Consider the following 21251-nt stretch of genomic DNA (forward strand, 5'->3'; position numbering starts at 1 on the left):
TTGCAGTTAAGTTTCTTGAATAATGGTGCTCTCCCTGCTTTATCAGCACTTCCAGTAAGTGTTTGCTTTAGGATTTTCTGTCTGTGATTTCAGCTGTGCAGTCAGCCAAAACATCACTGGGGCCGTGCTCCCTTTATGCACTGTGCCGTGGCCCTTTGTGCTGTTTATGCCAAGGGCCACGTTGCTGGCTCTCTAGCTATGCAGAGGGCAAAGTGTTACGCCCAGCTCGCTGGTGGCCGTAACCCCGTGAACCCTCCCTTGGACACACAGATGCATGTGCGCACAAACACTGAGTAAGGGGACAAGTATAAAACATGACAGTATTGGCAGGTCCCGAGATGGCCGGCACCCGTCTGGCCCTCCAAGGTGTTGGGAGTCATAATGACCCTGTGCACTTCTGTCCGATGTCTATTGAGCGCTTGTGACACATAAAACTGTTGTGGTGTGATGAGAAATAACCAGTGTCAGCCCACATCTGCACTTCAAAAGATTTAAGCATGGATGAGCAGAGGGAGAGGGGATGAGGGGAGAGATGGACCGGAGAGGAGAGGAGGCACGGAAGAGAGGGGGAGGCAAAGGGCAGTCCGCATGGCAGCGCAGCATGATTCATGCGCTTTAAACAGAGCACGGGTTTTTCAAGAACACACTTCTGTTACTGTGGCTTAGTCACTGATCTGCTGACTGATACCAAAAGAGGGATTCAAGCTCCAGTTCATAAAAACTTTGTCCTTTTCTAAACATCTGACAGATCCCAGTGAAACATCTTTTTATCAATGTCATCTTTCATTTAAGTTCTCAAAAAGTTCATCATTTATCCTGCTGATAGATGGAGAGTCAGTGGAACCATAGCTGGATGGCTTAATTGATGGATGTTGGGTGACAGATGAATGTCAGATGGATACATGGAGCCTGTTTATACTCTGTGTTAACGTGCATCTAAGTCATCCAAACACAAGTGGGCAACACTAAAAACAAGTGTAAACGACAACCGAGACATTTGCCAAGGTGATCTTGAAAACACTGGACCACATATTTTTGAAGTGTAAACAGTATCGCATCTTGATGCATCTCCAACAAGCACAAAAGGAAAATAAAGCATCACCAATAAAAACCTGAAAGTAGCAGAGGATTTTTATTTTGACAAAATTAAAGACATTTACACCATAAATTTATAGCGGAGAGTGACTAGCAAACACAGCAGTGAGCAAGTAGCTAGATATTGTACGTGATAACTGTGTGCAGGGCCCTTTGATCCTCTGGCTCAAGTGACGAAGACAGTTACGAAATCTGAAGACACGTGGTCAGCTGGAGACGTGTGGTGGACACAAGTGTAAACAGGTTTATAGATAAAGACAAATAGTTGGACGTTAGATGGATGAACGGTTTCATGGACGGACGGACGGGCGAATGTATTTATGTTAGATTATAAACAGATTACACAAACACATAAATCCAAACTAAATATATTTAAATAAAGTACAGATAATTATATCTAGTATCTCCCTTCCCAGTTTTATTTTCCCCAACAGAAGCCGGCCCTGTGTGCAGTCACTGTAGCTGAACAGACAAACGAGTGACATCTCCAGAAAATTACAGACAATTAACTTTACAACAACACTGTTGACAAGCGGGTTTTTGACAGGTAATCTTTTGGGAGAGGCAGCGCAACAATGACCGTTCAGCTCCAAGGATGTGAATAATGGATATGATTTTTAAAAAACTACAGAAAATAGCCACATTCTTCATTCCCAGCTGTTAAACATTAGAAACAGTTTGCCATAGGTTGTCTAATTTAACACAGAGTAGAACACAAGTAAACAGCCTTTGATTTTTTTTTTTTTTCTTCCTTCGCTGTGATGTTTGGAGGCGCGGCGGGCGAATGTGATTTTGAATGATGAGACGTGCTCAGCGTGTCTCCTAACTCACAGAGGGGTTTCAGGTAGTTCTACCTGTTAACCGACGGTTAGCCTAAGTGTCTGAGCGGGCTTCCCCGCGGCGAGGCAAGAACTTCAGCTCGGCGGGGGGCAGACGGGAGGGAGGTAGAGGCGATTAGAATCGTGTGCCGCCTCTCAATCATGTCATCAGTCTTTTGAGATGAAGGGAGATTGTTAGTGTGTGACTCACATAAGTCAGCCCAACTACAGTACCTGCATGCCTGAAATGTATACAAGTGCATGTAACAACCGAAAGATTGAAGATTGAAGTGTTGATGCTGGCTTTTGAAGGCTAATAAATATTTCTTTACCTCAGGTAGCTTTATTTTAGAATTCTATTTCATGCCCAGATTTGAAACTTATAATTTAGAATATTGCAGATAAAAAAAAAGACAAAAACTAGTCCATGTTCAACACAAAATTAAGGCACTGATGATACATTGCGTCATGTCATTGGGGTTCAACACACATGCAGTAAAATCGAACGAAAGGCTCAAACATGTGAATGATTGGTTAGTTTCACTGAGGAGTCTATAATCAGGCTTTGACTATGCTTTATACATAAAATAAAAATATGGGTGAGAATTCTGCAACAATTCTGCAATTATTAAAAAAAAAAACATATTTAACAAAAAAACATAAACAGATTCTTTCAGTTTAAAATGTTCTGCTATGTATTGGGCACCATCCATCCAAGCACACCCAAAAACTTCTGCTATAGGCAGAGTGCACCCGAGGAGGCTAAAAAGAGCACACCTAAAGAGCCGCCAAAGCTTTGTGTGTATGTGTGTGTGTTTGTGTCTGTGAAAGGCACAGAGCTGCAGAAGAGAGCGAGAGAACCTAAACTAACTCATTAAAACCGAACTTATCATAAGAACGATCGCTTGAACAAACATCAGGGTGATGAGAACTACCTTCAGTTACAGAGACCACCTTTGGGAAAAATTTATATGGCGTGTACTTTGAGTTTTTAGTTTGGCCCATTCATGAACATAAAGGGGCGGGCTTCATAACCTGCACTGCAGCCAGACACCAGGGGGCGATCGAGATTGGAAAGAAAAATTTTCACCTGAAAACAAAAACACGCAGTCAGTGCCAATCTGGTGTTCATCAGCCTTTGTCATTCTGGGTTTTTTTGCTGTCTGAGTCTGTTCCTGACAAGCTTTTGGATTTTTGTTTCTGTCTTTTATCATTCAAGCTCTAAACTCCAACAGATCAGCTTCACTGTGGAACCACCTCAGCCTCCACCTCTCCCTCCTCTACCTGTTTTTCCCAGTTACCATCCACATCCCTGCTTGATTTCTTGATTTCATCTGTGTGTTTTTTCACCTCCAGTAGCTTTATAGCCCTGGTTTTGTGTCTGTATTTGTGTGCTTTTGGTTGTAACAGAACAGAATCCTAATTTTAACCCCCTCTGTGAGCTTTTTTGTAAGAGCTAATCCGTGCCTCCCTCCACGCCAGAGACCTTCCCGTGTGCTGAGTAAGAGAGGAAGAGAGTGGCACGGTGGTGGTGGTGGTGGGGTCTCGTGGATCTGCACAATCAGAGTGGTGCCGGGTTTTAATGAGGAGCCTGTTTGTTAAGTCCACTCAGGGATGCTGTGCGAGTGCTTAGCATTTGCTCTCTAATTAGGAAAGCTAAACAGTCCCTATTGCTGAGGATCAACCATTAGGGGGGCGAGGAGGCCCCCGGCGTGGCTGTGCTTGGGGTGCAGATTGCTGAGCCAAACACTGGAGGAAGGAGGAGGAGGAGGAGGAGGGAAAAGAAACAATCAAATTATTGTCATTGCAAACAATAGGCTCAAATTTTTGGAAGAATCGATTTCCACAGTCATAGCAATGATGAAGAAAGCAATCTCAGCATGCCAGCAGGTGCTACAGAAGGTGCAGCATCAAGCAATATTACAATGAGTCCACCTAGTGGTGTTTAGTAGAATTGCAGTAAACTTTTGAAATGGCAGCTGGAATTGCATTGACCATTTCATTATCATCATTACATGCAATTTACAAAACTGTGTGGTCACAACCATTAGCTACGATCAAGTGAAGACAGCCCACCTTTACTTAGTGCGCGTGGGCAGGAAAACTCGAGTGCAGCACGGGGAGAGCCATGATGAGCATGTTGACAGGGAAAACAACACCATTCTGCCACAGCTCCTTTTGTCCACACAATAAATGCCTCCCTGATTACCTCATTCCCCGTCACGCAGACTGCTGTTAAAGTGCAAGAAGAGACAAGCGCTTTTTAGATTAAGACCCTGATCAAATTTTCATAACTCAATTTCGGGGGAGAGAGCAATTGCTGTGGGAGGACTGAGGGAAGAAAGTGTATGTGTGTGTTGCTTGTAATCAGTTTTCTTTGTCTGCATCCATTTCACTTTGAGTAAAACTGTGTTTTTGATGATAACGTTCATGGTTGTGTTCGAGCTGATAATGATGTTTAGTTTTGATATTAAAGTTGCCAACATTTGCAGCTGTAGTGAACATTTTCAATATTTACAAATCTGGCCTTTTCATAGCAAAGATTCATCTTCCTCAAAAACAACACATTTCCATGTATGTTGAGGTATCAAACTATAGGCCTGTATTTGCAAGATGTGATGCGATGTAATGAATAAACCACTTTTTCAGTACTTTGCAGAATATACCACTTATGGCACTTGGGAGTTAATTACTGAGCTTTAAAACAGTAGTTTGAAAAAAAGATTTTTCTGAACACAAGGTCAGCTTACTGGAAATTTTACGAAGCTTTCAAGCATTCCTGATGGCCTTCATCCCCACTTTCCAAAATATATTTTGACCTTGACATAACAACCATTTCCATGAAGACTGAACTTCTAGAGAATTTCCTTTTCTTCAAAAAATTGCCCAAATACTCTACAGGTGAAAAGCGTAAAAAAAAAAATTTACAGTTGTTTTTTGTATTTCCAGTTTTATGAAATTGTATGTTTAATTATGGTAAAAATGCATTTAATCTAATTAAATATTTACTAATCTGCAAACCATTAAAGCACATAAGTCTGAACACAGGATAAGGTCAGGCCCAAAATTTTTGTTCCATACAATAAGAATTATGGATATCTCTTTTTATTCAGCCATAAAACAGAAAACATTGTCAACAGCCATGAAAAAAAAAATATTATTCCCCATATTTTTAAGAACAAATTGTTCTGTAAATCAGACTACGAATGATAAAAGAATAAATCCTGCTGTTAAAACTAAGTTATAATTAAGATATATCACCATGAAACTTAGTTGATTACTTAAATCAGGAAGATTATTTTTTTTAAGTTTTCCTAAATGTTGTGGTTAAATATGCAAATGTAGAATTATCCAATTAATTATGCACATTTTGCATGCATTTCCAGAACAAGAGCTGGAACTGAAATAAACGCCTTTATTTCGAACATTTTATTTCCACTAGTCTGCCTTAAATGCTTGAATTCATGGCAGCTTTTATAAAAAAAAATTAAAAAATAAATAAATAAAAAAAGTTGCAGTGCATTTTAAGTCGTGGAACAAAATTCCAGGAGCAAGTACAAAAATTGCAAAAATAGTTGCTATTTTTTGTATTTTGTTTATTAATAATCTATCACAAGCATTTGATGTAACTTCTTTCAGTAAGTGTGATAAATCCGTAACGCAGTAGCCCCTTTGATTTATCTTCTCAGTTGTCCATGGATTTCAGTAATTCTTCAAGTGTCTTTTGTGAAAGAAAAGTGTTTTATTGTTGACTGTTTATTTTTGCTCATCCAAAACTTTGCACCTCTAGGAGACTTTTTTGTTGGTAAATGTGAGACATTGATTCACATAAGTCTGTATCTTCACAACCAGAAAGTAGTTTGGAGACATTGTGTTTGGTACTACTACAATTGGTGAATACAATTGGTGAAACTCACGAGAAACTATGATTGTAGAAAAGTTGTGGCGAAGTTGAACAACATTGCAAGGTTGTTTCGAAGTCACAGGGATTGGTTGAATTTGCTTTGATTGTTGCAAATGCAATATCACAACATCCTAGAGGGACTGCCTTATTTCCTCGTTTATTAGTATAGTATATTTCCCATATAATCACCATCTACATCTCTATAGAAGAATAATACAGCAATGAGAATATATGATGTTGCATCAGTATATATATATCTGTCGAAGAACTGAGACTGGCTGATTCCAGTGGTGTAATTTTTCTGACTGGGATATGACAAGTTGTTGTGCAGCAGTTTCAATAGTGTGGAGACTTTTCAAAGGTCTAGATGTGACAAAAAACTAGTAAAAGTACACATTACAGGACAAAAATGTCATGTGTTTTATCCCAAAATGACTGATACCGGAAAACATTTTCATGTATGTGGAGTTATCAAACTATAGCCCTGTATTTGCAAGATGTGATACGATGAACTGTCATCCTTACAGTGCAGTCTGTTTAACCCTTTGAAACCTAAGCAAATTGGCTTGCTTTCTTTCAAAAACATGGGAAAATATCAATAAGCAATGAAAGAATAAATGACCCCAGAATATGCAAGAAATTAGTTAAAAGTAAATAGAATGGACCAAAGAAATGACCTTCAAAAAAGTGCTAAAAAATGTATATTAATTTTGTTATAAATAAATAAATATGTAAATGCAATAATTATCAATATAGTTTGCCCTAGCTTTTTTCTGTTTTTTCCCCAAAGATATCTTTCCCTAGTGTTTTTAAAATTATTCTCTGAATCCACTAATGTCTTATTATTTATGGAACATTTATTACCAAGTTACTCGTTGCCTTTTTTTCCCGTGTTTTTGAAAGAAATTGCACCAATTTGCTCAGGGTTCAAAGGTCAATTACCTCAAACACCGCCCCTTTAACATTATATATATATATATATATATATATATATATATATATATATATACACACAGCTCATGTCTCTTTCCCATGACAACAATATCACAGTGAGGGCAGCACCCTCCCCTCTCCCTCCTGTTATGTGCTCCCTTATCTATTCCTTCTCTATTACTTTCACTCATCCTCTCTATCTCTCTCCCCCTTGTTTCAGTCTTTTCCCCTTCTCCGTCTGCTGAGTCTCAAATGCTTCAGGTTGTATCTGTCTATGTGTCTGTCACCTCTCTTTCTCCACTCCCTCCCTCCCTCTCCCAGACAGTTGACTGGTATGGCGACACCAGACTGCGTGTATTTTTAGCGCTGCCACAGATGGGGCTGTGGCAGCATGTCAGCGACCAGAATGTTCTTTATCTCAGCTGTCAGGCCAACCAAAATGGATAATGTCCACTCGGGAGGGAAGGAGGGGAAGGGGACACGCTTTTTTATTAGCCCCCTTTTTCTCACACTTCTCAAATTGAGGCATTTATTGTGTTTTTTGGCATCTCTAAATAACTGTTAAGGGTGCAAATTGAAGGTGGCGAAAGGAAATGCTCACAGTTGCTGTGTCAGCACCTCTGTGGGAGCTGTATCCAAGCGTATGGTCAAGCTGAGGTTAATTTACAGGCCATACGTCCGCAGAAATAAAGCAAGCTCTCTGAAAGGACCAAGCACAGCAAATATTAGTAATAGTAGTAATAGTGACAAAACGATACATTTTGTAGCAGGAATATTCTCTGATATGACCAAACTGGCTCTTAAAAAGCCAGGTACATCACCAACTCCAGCTTTAGCCATACCCCAAAGCAGGTCTGCACACCTGAGCATAGGTTTTGTGTCAACATGGGGACATACATATGAAACAGGTATTTAGGGGTTTTCTCCCCCGGAAATTGTAAATATCAAACACTTGATTCTCTTCATTCTTGTAGAAGCAAATAAGAGACATTTTAGTTTTAACAGGCAATGAATACTCAATATTGAAATTTAGACAAGACTGAGTTAATAGCATTGTAATATTTTATGTTAAAAAAAACATTTATTTATTCTGAATTCACCTCTTAGAAATAAAAAATATGACTTCAAAAATTCAAGTCATTTTTTGTATTTTTTATTTTATTAATTTCATGTATCTATCAATCTATTTATTTTTGATTTGCAATTTCAAAATCTATCTATCTATCTATCTATATATATATATATATGTGTGTGTGTGTGTGTGTGTGTGTGTGTGTGTGTGTGTGTGTGTTGGTTGCAAAAATTTGACCAAATTGAAATCCAGAATTCTCTCTTATTTGCTTTTATACATTCTGGTTAATCTTTATGCACCAATTTGTGCCTTTTTTTTGCATTACGCTATGTTAGAAATGTGTTTCATTTTGTGAAAATAAAAGCCTGGTGCTACTTTTATATTTTTATTGGCAGGGGGCAAATGCACATGTTCTAAATATTGAGATGGGCTGTGAACATTCACAGCTGGAGAGAATCCTTTTGATTCCCCAACAACCTCCAAACACTGTCTTGGACAGCAGAGACCCGGAAGCATGCCTTTCTGACTCTGAGGATTTTTGAGTTTTCGCTGCAGAGGGAGTAGTAAAATATGCTGCAGGCTATGACTGGGGGTCAAGTGGTCGGCTTTGTGCATCACAGCTCGGAGTCTGCTGAGACTCTCCTCTGGCAGCGTTCACACACTCTTGCAGGAGGCTGGCTGTCCACGTGAATATCAAGGAGGGAAGGGAGGAAGACAGCAGGGGATGCTGACAGAGAGGAGGGAGAGGGAGGTGGTCTGTGAGCCAAAGGAGTCAGAAATGATCCAAAGTTTGGTTTGTCAGATTGTCAAATTGTGTTCAGGTCATTGTTGCCTAAAGATTTTTGTATTCAGATACAGATATCTGTTAGAGATATTGTGTAATGAATACTATTCACATTGTGGTTTTATAGTATGGTGGCATCATCCTATATTTTTTCTCATCAACTAATCTTACAAAAAGACAAAATACAACAATGTATCACTCCTTTTCTAAAACACATTGGTGACAAATATTGTGTTGCATTTGACACACCCCTGCATTTCTTAACAGTTGGGCACTGTACTTTTTCACAAACACTACTTTGTGCATTTGTTGGGGACTGTTTTGGATTGGATTTGGACAGTTGTGGATTGATGCAAATTTGGTAACCTAGTGAGTATTTAGTGGCAGGAAAGTGAGACTGACTCAAAATTAACCGTTGCCATTGTGAGCATGAGCTTGTACTCACTTGCCTAGTGCATTAAGTTCAACAGTGTAGTGTTGTCTCAAATTGAACTCTTGTGCACCTGACCAGAAATGACAATCACGACTTTTCACCGCTTCCATTTTTCTTCAACCACATCAGGAGCATCACTGCCAGCATTTGACCACGATTGTTACCTGCTAAAACACTGTCGTCAGACTTGTTATCCTATTCACCGCTGTGGCCTTGAGCAGAAAAATAAGCTGGCTTTGGTTTTACACAGATGATAGTTGTCAGTGGTATCAGTTTGTTCATTGGACTTTATTTGTTGACAATAAGAGACAAAAAATAAAGTAAAAATATTTGATTTGACAGCAGTCTGTGTGCAAGATGTAGTCTGAGCTGAGATGTTGTCCTTTGTTCAGAAGAAATGATGATCAATACTTCCTCTAATTAATATTTTTTTCCTCATGAAGCTGCTTTTCCCAGTGGCGCAGTGGGAGGGAGATTCAGGTCAATAACGTGTCTTTCAACGAGGAGTTCTAATCAACCCCGAAGGTCTCCTTCTGAGTCTTGTTGCATTTCCGAGACTCATTTCCATTCCCCGTCCCTCAAGGCAAGGTAAAACAGTCCCGAGGTGTACGAGCAAAGGCTCTATACTTTGTGCCGCATGACTGGCCTTCACCTGCAGTGCGGTCAATTGATATGGAAATGACAGGCGGCCAAGTTCTTCTGACTGAGGGGAAATAATGGAGCAAAAAAAAAGCAGAGAGGTAAACAAGAGAGTGACAGTGATGACTGTTGCAAGTCTTTGGTCAATCTAATTGTCAGCTACATTTGCAATTTTCAGACACAAGGTTACACAAGTCATCAAGATTTGTGAGCAAAGGACTTGCATTTAATCAAAATTTCAAGGTTGGGAAAACTTAGGGTAAGCAAAAGCATTATGTTGAAAAACATTTTTGTAAAACTTAAATGATTAATCTTGTTTTTCAAGCTTTTATTCCTTGAGTAACAAAGAATTGTCGGAAAGAAAAAAATCAGGCATGGACTCTTTTGGGAACTCACTGAAGTGGGAATAATATATTCGGTCCATAGCATAGTTTAATTAGGACTCTGTTTTGATGATTTTTACAAAGTCTGGAGCAGAAAGCCATCTAAAGCCACAGAGAATCAGGATGAAACATGGGAAGAAGTGGAAGCCATTGAGTTATATTAACAAAGCGAGAACAGTAATCACAGCCCTTCAGAGGACGTATCCCGTTGCACTTTCTCTTTTGAACGTGCAACGTCTTGCTGCCACAACAATGCGGTCTTTCTCTCCATTGTGCTGTTTCATAGGGCTGAACATTCAAAGGGGAGATTACAGGGCTCGTGCAGCTTCCATCTCGGCAATAAATGAGAATGTGGAACACCAGCAGTGAGACTCAGCAGTGTGCCAATCAATATCAGCCCCGCGTTCTCTGTGACTGCAGTAATTATCATCACCATCCACAGGAATGACATGTTGTTTGGGCTTCGCAGAGGGTCAGATTGGTGGCACATGATGTTTCCATGGTGCCCGCAACTGTGTTGCTGCCTGGGATTGTGAATTTAGGCTTGCTTGTTTGTTTGGAAGTCATTAGCAGTTGGTAGCCAGGTGCTGCACCCCATGCAAGAGAAATCATTGTAATGTTGCAAAGAGAGAGGTCCAAAAAACGCAGGTATACTGCATCTGCGGAAGAAAATAAGAGACTCTTTATAGTCTCTTTTTTTTTTTTTTTAATTCTGGATCTTGAATTTTTGGTTCTGAATCAGTGAACACTGAGGAAAATGCAACAGAGAAGAAACACTGGAACTGCTCGACTTGCAGTTATAAAAGCTGAATTTGAATATTAATGTCCACAAATTCAACAAATAAATTCAATTCAACAGTGAAAATGTATTTAAAGTAAAACATTCAGTTCTATGAACTTAGTGATTTGTTTAAATTTCAGTATTAAGATTTCAGTGACTGTTAAAAAAAATGTATGTGTCTATAATGCTTCTGTATGCATCCATCAATTAGAGACAAACATGACAAATCCAGGTCTTTATTTAGGCCAAAAGGCTCAGCTGTGTTAAGAGCATTAATCCAACATGCCTCTCTGCAGAGCAGAGAGTTAATGATGCCACCACCTCTTGGAGGGGGTGAAATATTTTCTGTTCCCCAGCACTTTAATGATGCTGCAGAGCCATTGATGGCCTGTGTGTAATGTCGAGCAACAGTGTAATCCATGTTTTGTATTTAGACATGAGTCATTACAGCTCTTTTAGTTTGTCCAACATAAACAGACCACACAGATATTTGAACATGTGTGCTTCTGCAGTTTATACAGTGTGTGCACAGTGACCACAGCCATGAAATTCCTGATTGATTATGCAACCTTTGGAAACATTCATGTTTATGGGCTAATGTCTAAGATTAGACACCTGTGGAACCGAGTCGTTCAGGGCTCAGAGGGGAACATTGTGAACTGAAGTCACCTATTATTGCAGGTCGAGCTCTGATCTGTTTGCATTTAACACCTCCATTTCAAGCAGTCCCTAAATAGAAATACATAAGGCCATAGAACACCACTTGATATGATTTCTTTTGCAGCAGGGATTTAGTTTGTTATTTGTTAAATCGGGTCACTGTAGCTCAACCTTTGACCAAGTGATATTTCCCATATCGGTCTCTGACTGTGTTATTATTTCATTTATATGTAAGATGGTGACATTATACTGTGTCTCAGTATAATCTATCTCGGAAATGCAAGAAGGCCTTTCTGCTTTTCCTCAAAATAAATACATTTTTTTGTTACATTTACAGGCTCTGACATGGTAGTTACTTTGCAAATATAGTTTTGAATTCAGAATATATAAAATAGAACCAAAACAACATGATGTACTGTTAGTTAAAGTTTCCAGCGATCTAGTAGTCAGATCATTTCAGTTTCAGTCAGTTTATTTCCCCAAAAAGAAAAGAATATTGTCAGAAAATAATAACTTGAAGACATCAAATTCAGTCTTGAAATTACAAATTGTTGTCTGACCAAACATGTCCACTTACTTGCTTTTTTAAGGCTTTTTTTCATCGGCAGATAGAATTTTCTGTTTTAATAGGGAAGGAATTTTTAAGTCACCATAGATGAGAATCTTAAATGACAATGTATAATAGCGTAATAGGCTGCACATGTCAACAACTGACCAAACTCCTGATAAACAATATGATGAAGGAATGTAATACACCTAAAACCTCCAGAAAGGTCCATTATGTGGACCTGGTGCACAGGGGATGTGGACTTTTTGGGGGTTCTTGTTTTTGTTTTCTGTTATCCATCTCTTATTTAAATTTCTCACTTTAGTATCGATTCTGAGTAATTTGCTTTTACTCCTTTGTTGTCTGGGGATTGTTGATTATTGTTATTGTTATTCTATTCTTATTCTTATTCATATTCTTTTCTCCTTTTTTTCAGAATTAAGAGCACTTTATTTATTCCTAGGAAGAAATTGCAACATTATATTTACTCTTACACTGTAGGCTATAATAATAATAATAATAATGATGATGATAATAATAATAATAATAATAATAATAATAATAATAATAATATTTTTTGAAATATAACAAATCTGAATTAAAAATAAGAAGAATTCAAGAAAAAAATGTAGAATTATGCTACTATGTATAACACAACATATACATATAAATATAAAAATTGGGGAAAAAAAAGAAAGAAAAAGGTATGCTGTGAAAGAAATAAAAATATATGAAATACAGAGGCTAAAAATGTATGCATTGTACTTTAAGTGTACTAAATATAGGTATGACAGTAGGATAGGTAATTTATTTATTTATGTATTTATTTTTATTCATGTATTTATTTTACATCTTTTGTCTTAAGCCTACTTTGTGTTTTTTGTGTTTTTTATTTGTAGTAGTACTACAACTCCGCAGCAGCAGGTGGCAGTCGCGCCTTAATTAAGCCGCAGTATAATCTGAAGACGAAGACGATTTAATAACATCAACAGAGCTGCACCAACAAAGGTACTTGTTTTTAATCGAAACGTTTTATCTTAACTCTTTGATTTGAACAGAAATGATAGATTTTGAGTGTATAATGGGTTATGTTACGCTATCACGGCACTATTTGCACGCGCAAATGTTAGCCGTTAGCTTCAGCGGTGTTGCTAAGCTAATGGCGAGCTAAGCTGTTATTATTTAGTGCGTATGGTGTGGGTGTGTGTCCCTGCAATACAGAAGACTGCGTTATGTGGCTTTGTATTTTGTTAAAACATCGATAACTCACTATCTTTAGCGCTATTTATTGCTCCTTTGTCTCCTGCGCCATATATTGCATCATCTCTAATGAGGCTGTTTTTCCTGGCAGATATTTAGCAGTGCAGCAGTGATAAAGAAGCTGTGGAAATGGATACGAGAGCCTTGAGGAATCCGTACCATGACTATGATGGGAACCCTGCGTCCACACAGGGGCTGTTTGACTTCCAGGGAAAGGTAATGTATGAAGAGTGTGTATGTGTGCGCAGTAGGTTCATATGCAGTGCTCCTGTTAATTTAAAATCCTCTGCACCGTCAGCTCACGTCAGAGTTTGCACAGCGGCTGAGCAGCAAGGCCAGCGAGCTTTTAGCTGTCATGGAAAATGGGCTGAAGTCTGCTGACCAAAGCGACTGCACCAGTTACACCGGCTGGGCAGGTGATGACACCATTACACACCAGTTATATAAATTACATCATTTGGTTTGGTTGCGTTGAATTGCATGTGACTGTATGCAATGTCAAGAAGCATGGCTGCACCCTTAACCCTTTTTTGTCTGATATATTTTTTTGGTATGTACTTTTGAAAATAGTTTTGTGTTTTTAAGGCTTCAATATGCATTATAGTAGATGGTTTTTTAAAAGAGAAAAAGGTTGCTGCCTTTGCATCATAAGCAATATAATTTAGATTTAGAAAACTTTATTTATCCCAGAAGGGCAATTCAGTTTTACAGTCTACCAGTCACGTAAAAGAGGGCAAACACAATCAGCAGCATTTAAAACACCACCATGTCAGTGGCGACAGATCAACAGATGGACAACCTGAACCCCAGCAGCAACACACAGGTCGCTACTTATGGGTCAAACACCCAAGTCATAAAGTGCCGTACAGAACAATGGTTTACCATGTAACCATCGATTTCTGCTGTCAGCAGCTTTTAAAAGTGATGGCAGAAAGAATAGAAGAATCTGAATATCTGTTTGTTTTCCTTAAAGGGGCATGACAGCGGCATTAAAGAGAGCTCATGAGAAAGGACGTGGTCAGATTGATTAATGATTCCTTTAGCCCTCAATTTCTTCTGTTATCCTATAATGTAATAGAATATATAAAATAAGAGTTATAAGGTACAAGTTATTTTAATAAGGGCAGCAACTAATAGTTGTAATCATTATTTATCTTCCTCTATTAAAATGTGTTCTGTAATGATAACACACGTGTCTGTCCACAGGCATCGCTCTGCTTTACCTGCACCTCCACAACGTGTTCAAGGACCCCTCCTTGCTTCAGAAAGCTCTGGACTATGTTAGCCGCAGTCTAAAGTGTTTGACCCGACGTCGTGACGTCACCTTTCTGTGTGGGGACGCAGGGCCCCTGGCCATAGCTGCTGTGGTCTTCCATCGCCTGCAGAGGGCGCAGGAGACTGATGAATGCATCAACAGGTCAGTCCAGAAATTGTTTCTGAAGTATCTGTTCAATAAATGTGTTATTGTAAGACTACCAGCCAAAGTGGTGATAGGTTGGTGTGGATACTTAATTCGGCCAATAGTTAAGGATGCACAGATTCCACTTTTTTGGGAGATTGATTACTGTGATTACTCTGAGCATGCATGGGAATTTATTACAACTTTTTCTCTGATGCTCTGAATAAATCGCTAAATTTGTTGCTTGTCGCTTTTTAGAAATAAAGTCACAAACAAGGGGCCGTGACAGAGCGACTGTATTTAATGACCTGGGAATGAGAACCTGGTTTTAACCGTAATCACAATAGTCTGGGACTGTCTGTGCAGCTGTGCGTGTGACATGAACCACGGTGCAAAGCATGCATGTAATTTTGATCGGCAGAGGACCAGCTATGACCAGTCAATCACAGGTCACAGCTTAAAGTCGTCCAATTCCGGTTACCAGCCAATCAATCGGTGCATCTCTAGCAGTAGTCATATGTCATCCAGATTCATGAATTGCGTTTTCCCTGTGCTTCTCTCCCAGACTGCTGCAGTATTACCAGCGTGTGGTGAAAGGTGATGGCGGGCTGCCTGATGAGCTGCTTTATGGCCGGATGGGTTACCTGTACTCCCTCGTCTTCATCAACCAGCAGCTCGGGCAGGACAAGATCCCGCTGCAGTATATCCAGCAGGTGGGTCACAGACAGAGCACTGTGTGATATAAACTGCACTTCCAAGCAGCATAATGTGAGGTGATACAGGGGGACTTTTTTACCCAGGACAGGCGGATTGGTCATCTGTGACTTCTTGGACAGTGGACAGAGATCTTATAGAGTAAAAACAGAGAGGAAGTTGAACCTAATTGGATAAAAGAGTTGGAAATGACTCAAGAAATGAGAAAAATGTAGGAAGTGGTGATTAAAAATCAACCTGAATGTGACCCAAACTGAAGTAAGAATATTAGAGACTTTCAGGTTCGAATCCAGCTTCTCTAACTTCTAGGTTGCTGCCCTCAGCAATCTTGATTTACCATTGGGTGCTTATTTGCTCACTCTTGCACATATTGATGTTCAATCGCTCTAATTTGTCTCCATTGATTTCTTTCAATTGTACAGATTACGTGTGTTTGTGAGGCGGGATGTGTTGTTTCCCCCTTCAGATCAGTGAGGCCGTGCTGATGTCAGGTAACAACCTCAGCAGGAAGTTCAGGGTCCAGAACCACAGCCCTCTGATGTACGAGTGGTATCAGGAGCAGTACGTCGGTGCCGCCCACGGCCTGGCTGGCATCTACTACTTCCTCATGCAGGTAAAACAGCTCTCTGTGTACAAACAGACTGTTTCGTTCATGTAGAAATCTTGAATAGAGCTTAATTCTGCTTAATATCTCCCTGAGATGTAACACATGTGACAGAAAGACTGTATCACCAGATATAAATGTAAAAATACATACACTTATGCACTTGCTATTAACAAATAAAGCCACCCATAACTTGGTGGGTATATTATCAGGGTTTCCTGGCTCAAAATGAGGTGCAGGTTGTACCTTTTTTTTAAATTAATAAACAAATTTATTTATTTTTTTTTAATTTAGGGAAGAAGGAAAAGACAGATGAGAAAAGGTAAGACAGGGCAGATCTTAATACATTGGGTGACATGACAGATGAGTACAAACAGACAAACAACAAATTCTAAAAACTGCGTAACTGAAAAAAAAATAAAGTATTGATCAAATTTGGACAAGTTGTTATATATAGTCATTTTGAGTCCCTGGATAATAAATGTTTGTCTGCATTCTTTGTGGTTCCAGTAACATTTGTTTACTGAAGTAACATGACCACTAATGCTGAGAGAATGAATATCTTGGAAACACATTTTTATTCTGCTGGCGAATATTTTTTACATAAATGTAACTGTGTTTTTTTTTTTTTAATTGTAAACTTTCCAAGACACTTTTCTAAAATGGCCTACCCTTTTTTAACTTATTTATTTTTATTATTTTACTTCCTAATGTATTATTATTTTACTTCTGCTTTTTTCAGCAGGCTATATAAAGCAGTGATGTTTTCATGTATTGTATTGAACAAATATCATGTTTTACAGATGTCTGTTCGAATTTTTGTATTTGATAAATTGCGGGAAAAAAATACTTTATTTTCTTACATTTCACTAGTGTAGATGTTGTTGGCCAGCCTCAGTACATAACACACAGATAAAGGCGCATTGAGAAACGTTTACATATGCTCAATGCCATGCTGGGTGATAGAAAAATGCTTTGGGCAAAAAAAACAGGACTTGTGCTGTGGATCAGCCTGCTGCTTTTAAACGTCATCACTCAAGACAAGCCGTCATCAGTTAAAGAAACACCGTCAAGCTGGTAGACCTGTTGTTGTGGAGACACAAATTCCTGCCGCGCTGGACTGAAGCGCTGAGTCAAAGCGAGTCAAGGCAAGCCTGCAAGTTTGTGGAATAGCTCCATTAATCTGTTGCAACACTAACTCAAGCTGTTGTAGACAAAAGTTGCCACCTGTTCCTTTCACCTTTCATCCTCTGTAAACATGTTCCGATGTCTCGCTCACAGCCCGGCTTTGTCAGTGTGGAGAACATCCACAGCCTGGTGAAGCCCAGCGTCGACCACGTCTGCCGTCTCAAGTTCCCCACAGGAAACTACCCTCCCTGCATCGGGGATGATCGGGACCTGCTGGTGCACTGGTGCCACGGCTCCCCGGGTGTCGTCTACATGCTCCTGCAGGCGTACAAGGTAAACACTGAGGACAGAAATGAATACTGAAGACTTTTAGGAAAAGGTGATACATTTATATATAGTTACAAAATATCATTCAATGAGTAGCAGTGTTTTGAGAATAAGAGGGGAGTTCATTTACAGAGCTACAGTGCCATCCTGTGGTGAAGTTTTGTCAGTTTTTATTTTAGTTTCAGCTAATTCAGTGTGGACTTTGTATGTATATAGTGCTGCTTGTCATGTCAAGTGATTTATATGAATTTAGTGAAGACTTTTTTTTCCATTTCTTATTTCAAAATAATAGTAGTGCAGAAAATGCTTTGGTTTTACTGACAACAGATGTTTCTTTTTGTCATATTTCTGCATGGACATTCTTATAAGGAAAAGCACATTATCAAGAAAAAAGTTTTTAATTTTAAAAATTGTGGACACCACAATTTACTAGAAAACAGAACGGACACATTCTGCCATTGTCATTGCCATTACAGTATATGAAACCATAAATTCCTGCATTTAAATGTCTCTTTTTCTCCTCGTCTTTGTCCCTCGTCCTAGGCCTTCGGAGTACCCCAGTACCTGGAGGACGCCCTGCAGTGTGGAGAGGTGGTGTGGCACTACGGTTTGCTGAAGAAGGGCTATGGGCTGTGTCACGGTGCGGCGGGGAACGCGTACACCTTCCTGGCCCTCTACCGGCAAACACAGGACCCCAAGCACCTTTACAGAGCCTGCATGGTGAGAGCACACAAGAGACTGTATTATGTACTCAGTTTACATCATTGACACAGTGCAGCAGCTGTTTGAATGATCACAATCACTTCTTGTGTTAGTACCACGAAAGGACAGGGCATTTGTAGGTCCTTTAAAAGTCTTAAAATGTCCCAACTGGCAATTTGATAAATATAGGGCCTAAAATGTCATTAAATAGTCTCACATTTGTATTGGTAAGTTCACGATTGCCTCAAACATTTTATCTGATTTAATTTATTCATCTTTTAATGTATTTTTGTCAAAATGAGTTGAAGTCTTCCTGTGTAAGTCCATATTTCTGATGTTACAAATCTTTAAACCTACCACTGACCTAATATTGTCCTTTAACTTATACTTGTACTTACCTGTTAACTTAACTAACTCTAATAGCCACATTTCCTAAGTGCCTACTTCTTTATAGGAACACATATATACTACTATTTTATACGTAACATGCAATACTTGAATAAGAAAAAGATTGTTGCCTGAGAATTTAAGGAGCACTGTATTTTTATATTTTTAGATGTAACAGCACAAATAATTTAAAATCTACATTTAAAAAAGAAAAATATTTGTCCAAAAATCTGTCTTAAATGTTGAATAATATCTTGATTTTATTAGGATTTATTTAGGATAAAGATAAAGAAAATAAAAAGTGAAAAAAAAAGATTAAAATTCCCCTACTGGCCCAGATTTTTAAATGCCTCTCTGTGAGTTTAATAATAATATAAAAGTTGATATGTAACATCTGCTGCCTGTTTTGGCCAGGACACTCTTGAAAAAGAGATTTTTTTTTTTTTTTAGTTTTTATGGTTAAATGATGATCACAATATACAGTATATATATTTTTTACAAATTATTATGATTATTATCACAGAATTCTGAAAAAAGTTTTCATTACAAAAATTTGCCCTTTTTCTGACTTTTTTCTTGATTGTTTTATCTTTAATTCAGAAAAAAACATCTTTTTTTCCCCTGAAGTAAATTCATTACTCTTCTGAACCACCCTCTGACCCCCTGTGTTTCTAGGAGTATAATGCCATAACAGATAGAAGTAATTTTGTGTTTTTGTTTTTAGGCTTTATTTTGCATCTTTCCTTGTCTCCTCTCTGACTTTGATGCAAGATCTGAAAGTCAAATTAAACTTAGCTCAAAGGGCAACCAATCATAGCACAGTTGGCCCCTCGCCAGCCTTACAATCGAAAATTATTCCAGAAACAGGGGACATGTGAGAGGCAGGGCCTTTTATGTTTATTGACAATAGGTTGGTGGCTGTCGGTGCGAGTCTGCGTCAAAGCGGCCTGAGCGGGGCTGGCGGCGAGCTCTCCTTGGATGCACTCCAGGTGGCACAAGTCCCACGTGTACCATCATTAATATGAATCTATTCATAGAGGATGGAAATAGACTCTTCAGATGTCTTCTCTAAGCTCTGTTACACGCTCCCAGCGCAACAGAGTGACATTGTGGTCATAATGTGATACCTCGACAGATGCTGGGATTTCACCGAGAGGAGCACAATTTTTAGCAGTTGTTGACATTGCTCTCTATTCTCCTGAGACGCATCGGCTAATGTTCACTGTTGTGATGGGATGGGAATGTTTTTATGACACTGTCTCTCTCTGTCTCTGCAGTTTGCTGACTGGTGCATGAACTACGGCAAACATGGATGCAGAACACCAGACACTCCCTACTCACTTTTTGAAGGTAATTTGTGATGACAATGTCCCACTTGCCAAAAATATTCTGTTATTTTACTTGGTTAGTTACCAAAACATGATTATAGAAAAGAGCTTATTAAATATGATTAGACCATTTGAAAATTAAGTTATGCACCATTTAAGTATGCACAGGAAACAGCCCTGCAAAAAAAGAGAAATTTTGCTGATTATGTACAGATTTTGTTGCTGTCACAGCTAATGGTTTGACTTAATGGCAATGAGTGTTGTTAAATATAAAACACGTTGACATTGTTCATAGTTTTCTGTATTTATGTGCATATTTGAAAAAACCCCAAACTACAGACTAGAGGTCGACTAACAATAGATTTTGATAGGGTCATTATAATAACAACAGTTTGTAGCAGGAAAAAGTATTTAGCCGGGTAATTGGCCAATATCTCTCTCTCTCTCTCTCTCTCTCTCTCTCTCTCTCACACACACACACACACACACACACACACACACACACACACACAGTGAAAGCATTGGGAATTGCAACTTTATTAGAGACTGAATAACTATTGAAGTGAACATGTGAGTCAAAATAATTTATACTTACATAAATCTGGATCACTGAATATCAGATGAAAAGTAATAAATACCTAAATAAATGTATAAATCTGGAACTTAGCATCAAACTACAGGTAAGAAAATTCTAGATGTGAGCTTTTTTGTGCTATTATTTTTACTCAAAGCCAACCTGATATTCTAAAGTACACAATGACATTTCCTTGACTTCATAACTTCAAATATGGAGCCTCTGCAAAACTTTTATCAGAGCCTGGCAGTATGTCTGTTCCTTTTATTTGAAGTATGTATTTTATTTGTTTTTTAGTTTTTTTGTGGTTGGTATTTGACAGGGCTTAAAAAATATTTCAAAAACAAGATTCTTAAATGTGGAGTAAGTTTGTATTTTTAAAATACTCCATTATTTGTAAAACATAAAAAACAAGACCAGGTCAAAAGGTAGAGCTCTATCTTACACCTGACAAAAAAGTGGTGCACAGGGCAGTGCAATTATCCATGCTTATTTCTTACTAATGCAGTTGTCACTTTCATGGCCAGCAGCCGCATTGTGTCAAATGCAAATCTCCTTGTGCCCAACTGTGTGCCCTTGGGTGTGTAGGTGTTAAAAATAAGATGAGGTCAGGCGCATTGTTGGCAAATTTTTATTTTGAGGCAACAGAAAGCAATTGTTCCATTGACCAGTTAAAACCTGGTCTGGAAGTAGGAAGATGCGTCGACATAGGCAGGTTCACAGCGTGTGTATATTCTGCTCATTACACATACAGAGACACACACAGATGACATTACTTA

The 21251-nt window shown here is 38.7% G+C and overlaps 1 protein-coding gene across 1 annotated transcript in view; it reads left to right on the plus strand.

Annotated features, from left to right (window-relative positions):
- The window catches only part of lancl1 (LanC antibiotic synthetase component C-like 1 (bacterial)), a 57127-nt gene that overhangs the window by 34240 nt on the left and 1636 nt on the right, over window positions 1-21251 (plus strand). Inside the window, exons 3-11 of the mRNA XM_042513367.2 lie at window positions 12949-13057; window positions 13401-13525; window positions 13608-13725; window positions 14516-14726; window positions 15274-15421; window positions 15889-16035; window positions 17308-17487; window positions 18025-18201; window positions 19848-19920. Of these exons, the coding sequence (XP_042369301.1) occupies window positions 13439-13525; window positions 13608-13725; window positions 14516-14726; window positions 15274-15421; window positions 15889-16035; window positions 17308-17487; window positions 18025-18201; window positions 19848-19920 (1141 nt within the window). The 5' untranslated portion in view covers window positions 12949-13057; window positions 13401-13438. The remainder of the gene's footprint in view (window positions 1-12948; window positions 13058-13400; window positions 13526-13607; window positions 13726-14515; window positions 14727-15273; window positions 15422-15888; window positions 16036-17307; window positions 17488-18024; window positions 18202-19847; window positions 19921-21251) is intronic.

The sequence above is a fragment of the Plectropomus leopardus genome, chromosome 24 (assembly GCF_026936395.1).
Source record: "Plectropomus leopardus strain MGB_pleo_1.0 chromosome 24, ASM2693639v1, whole genome shotgun sequence".
NCBI lineage: Eukaryota > Metazoa > Chordata > Actinopteri > Perciformes > Serranidae > Plectropomus > Plectropomus leopardus.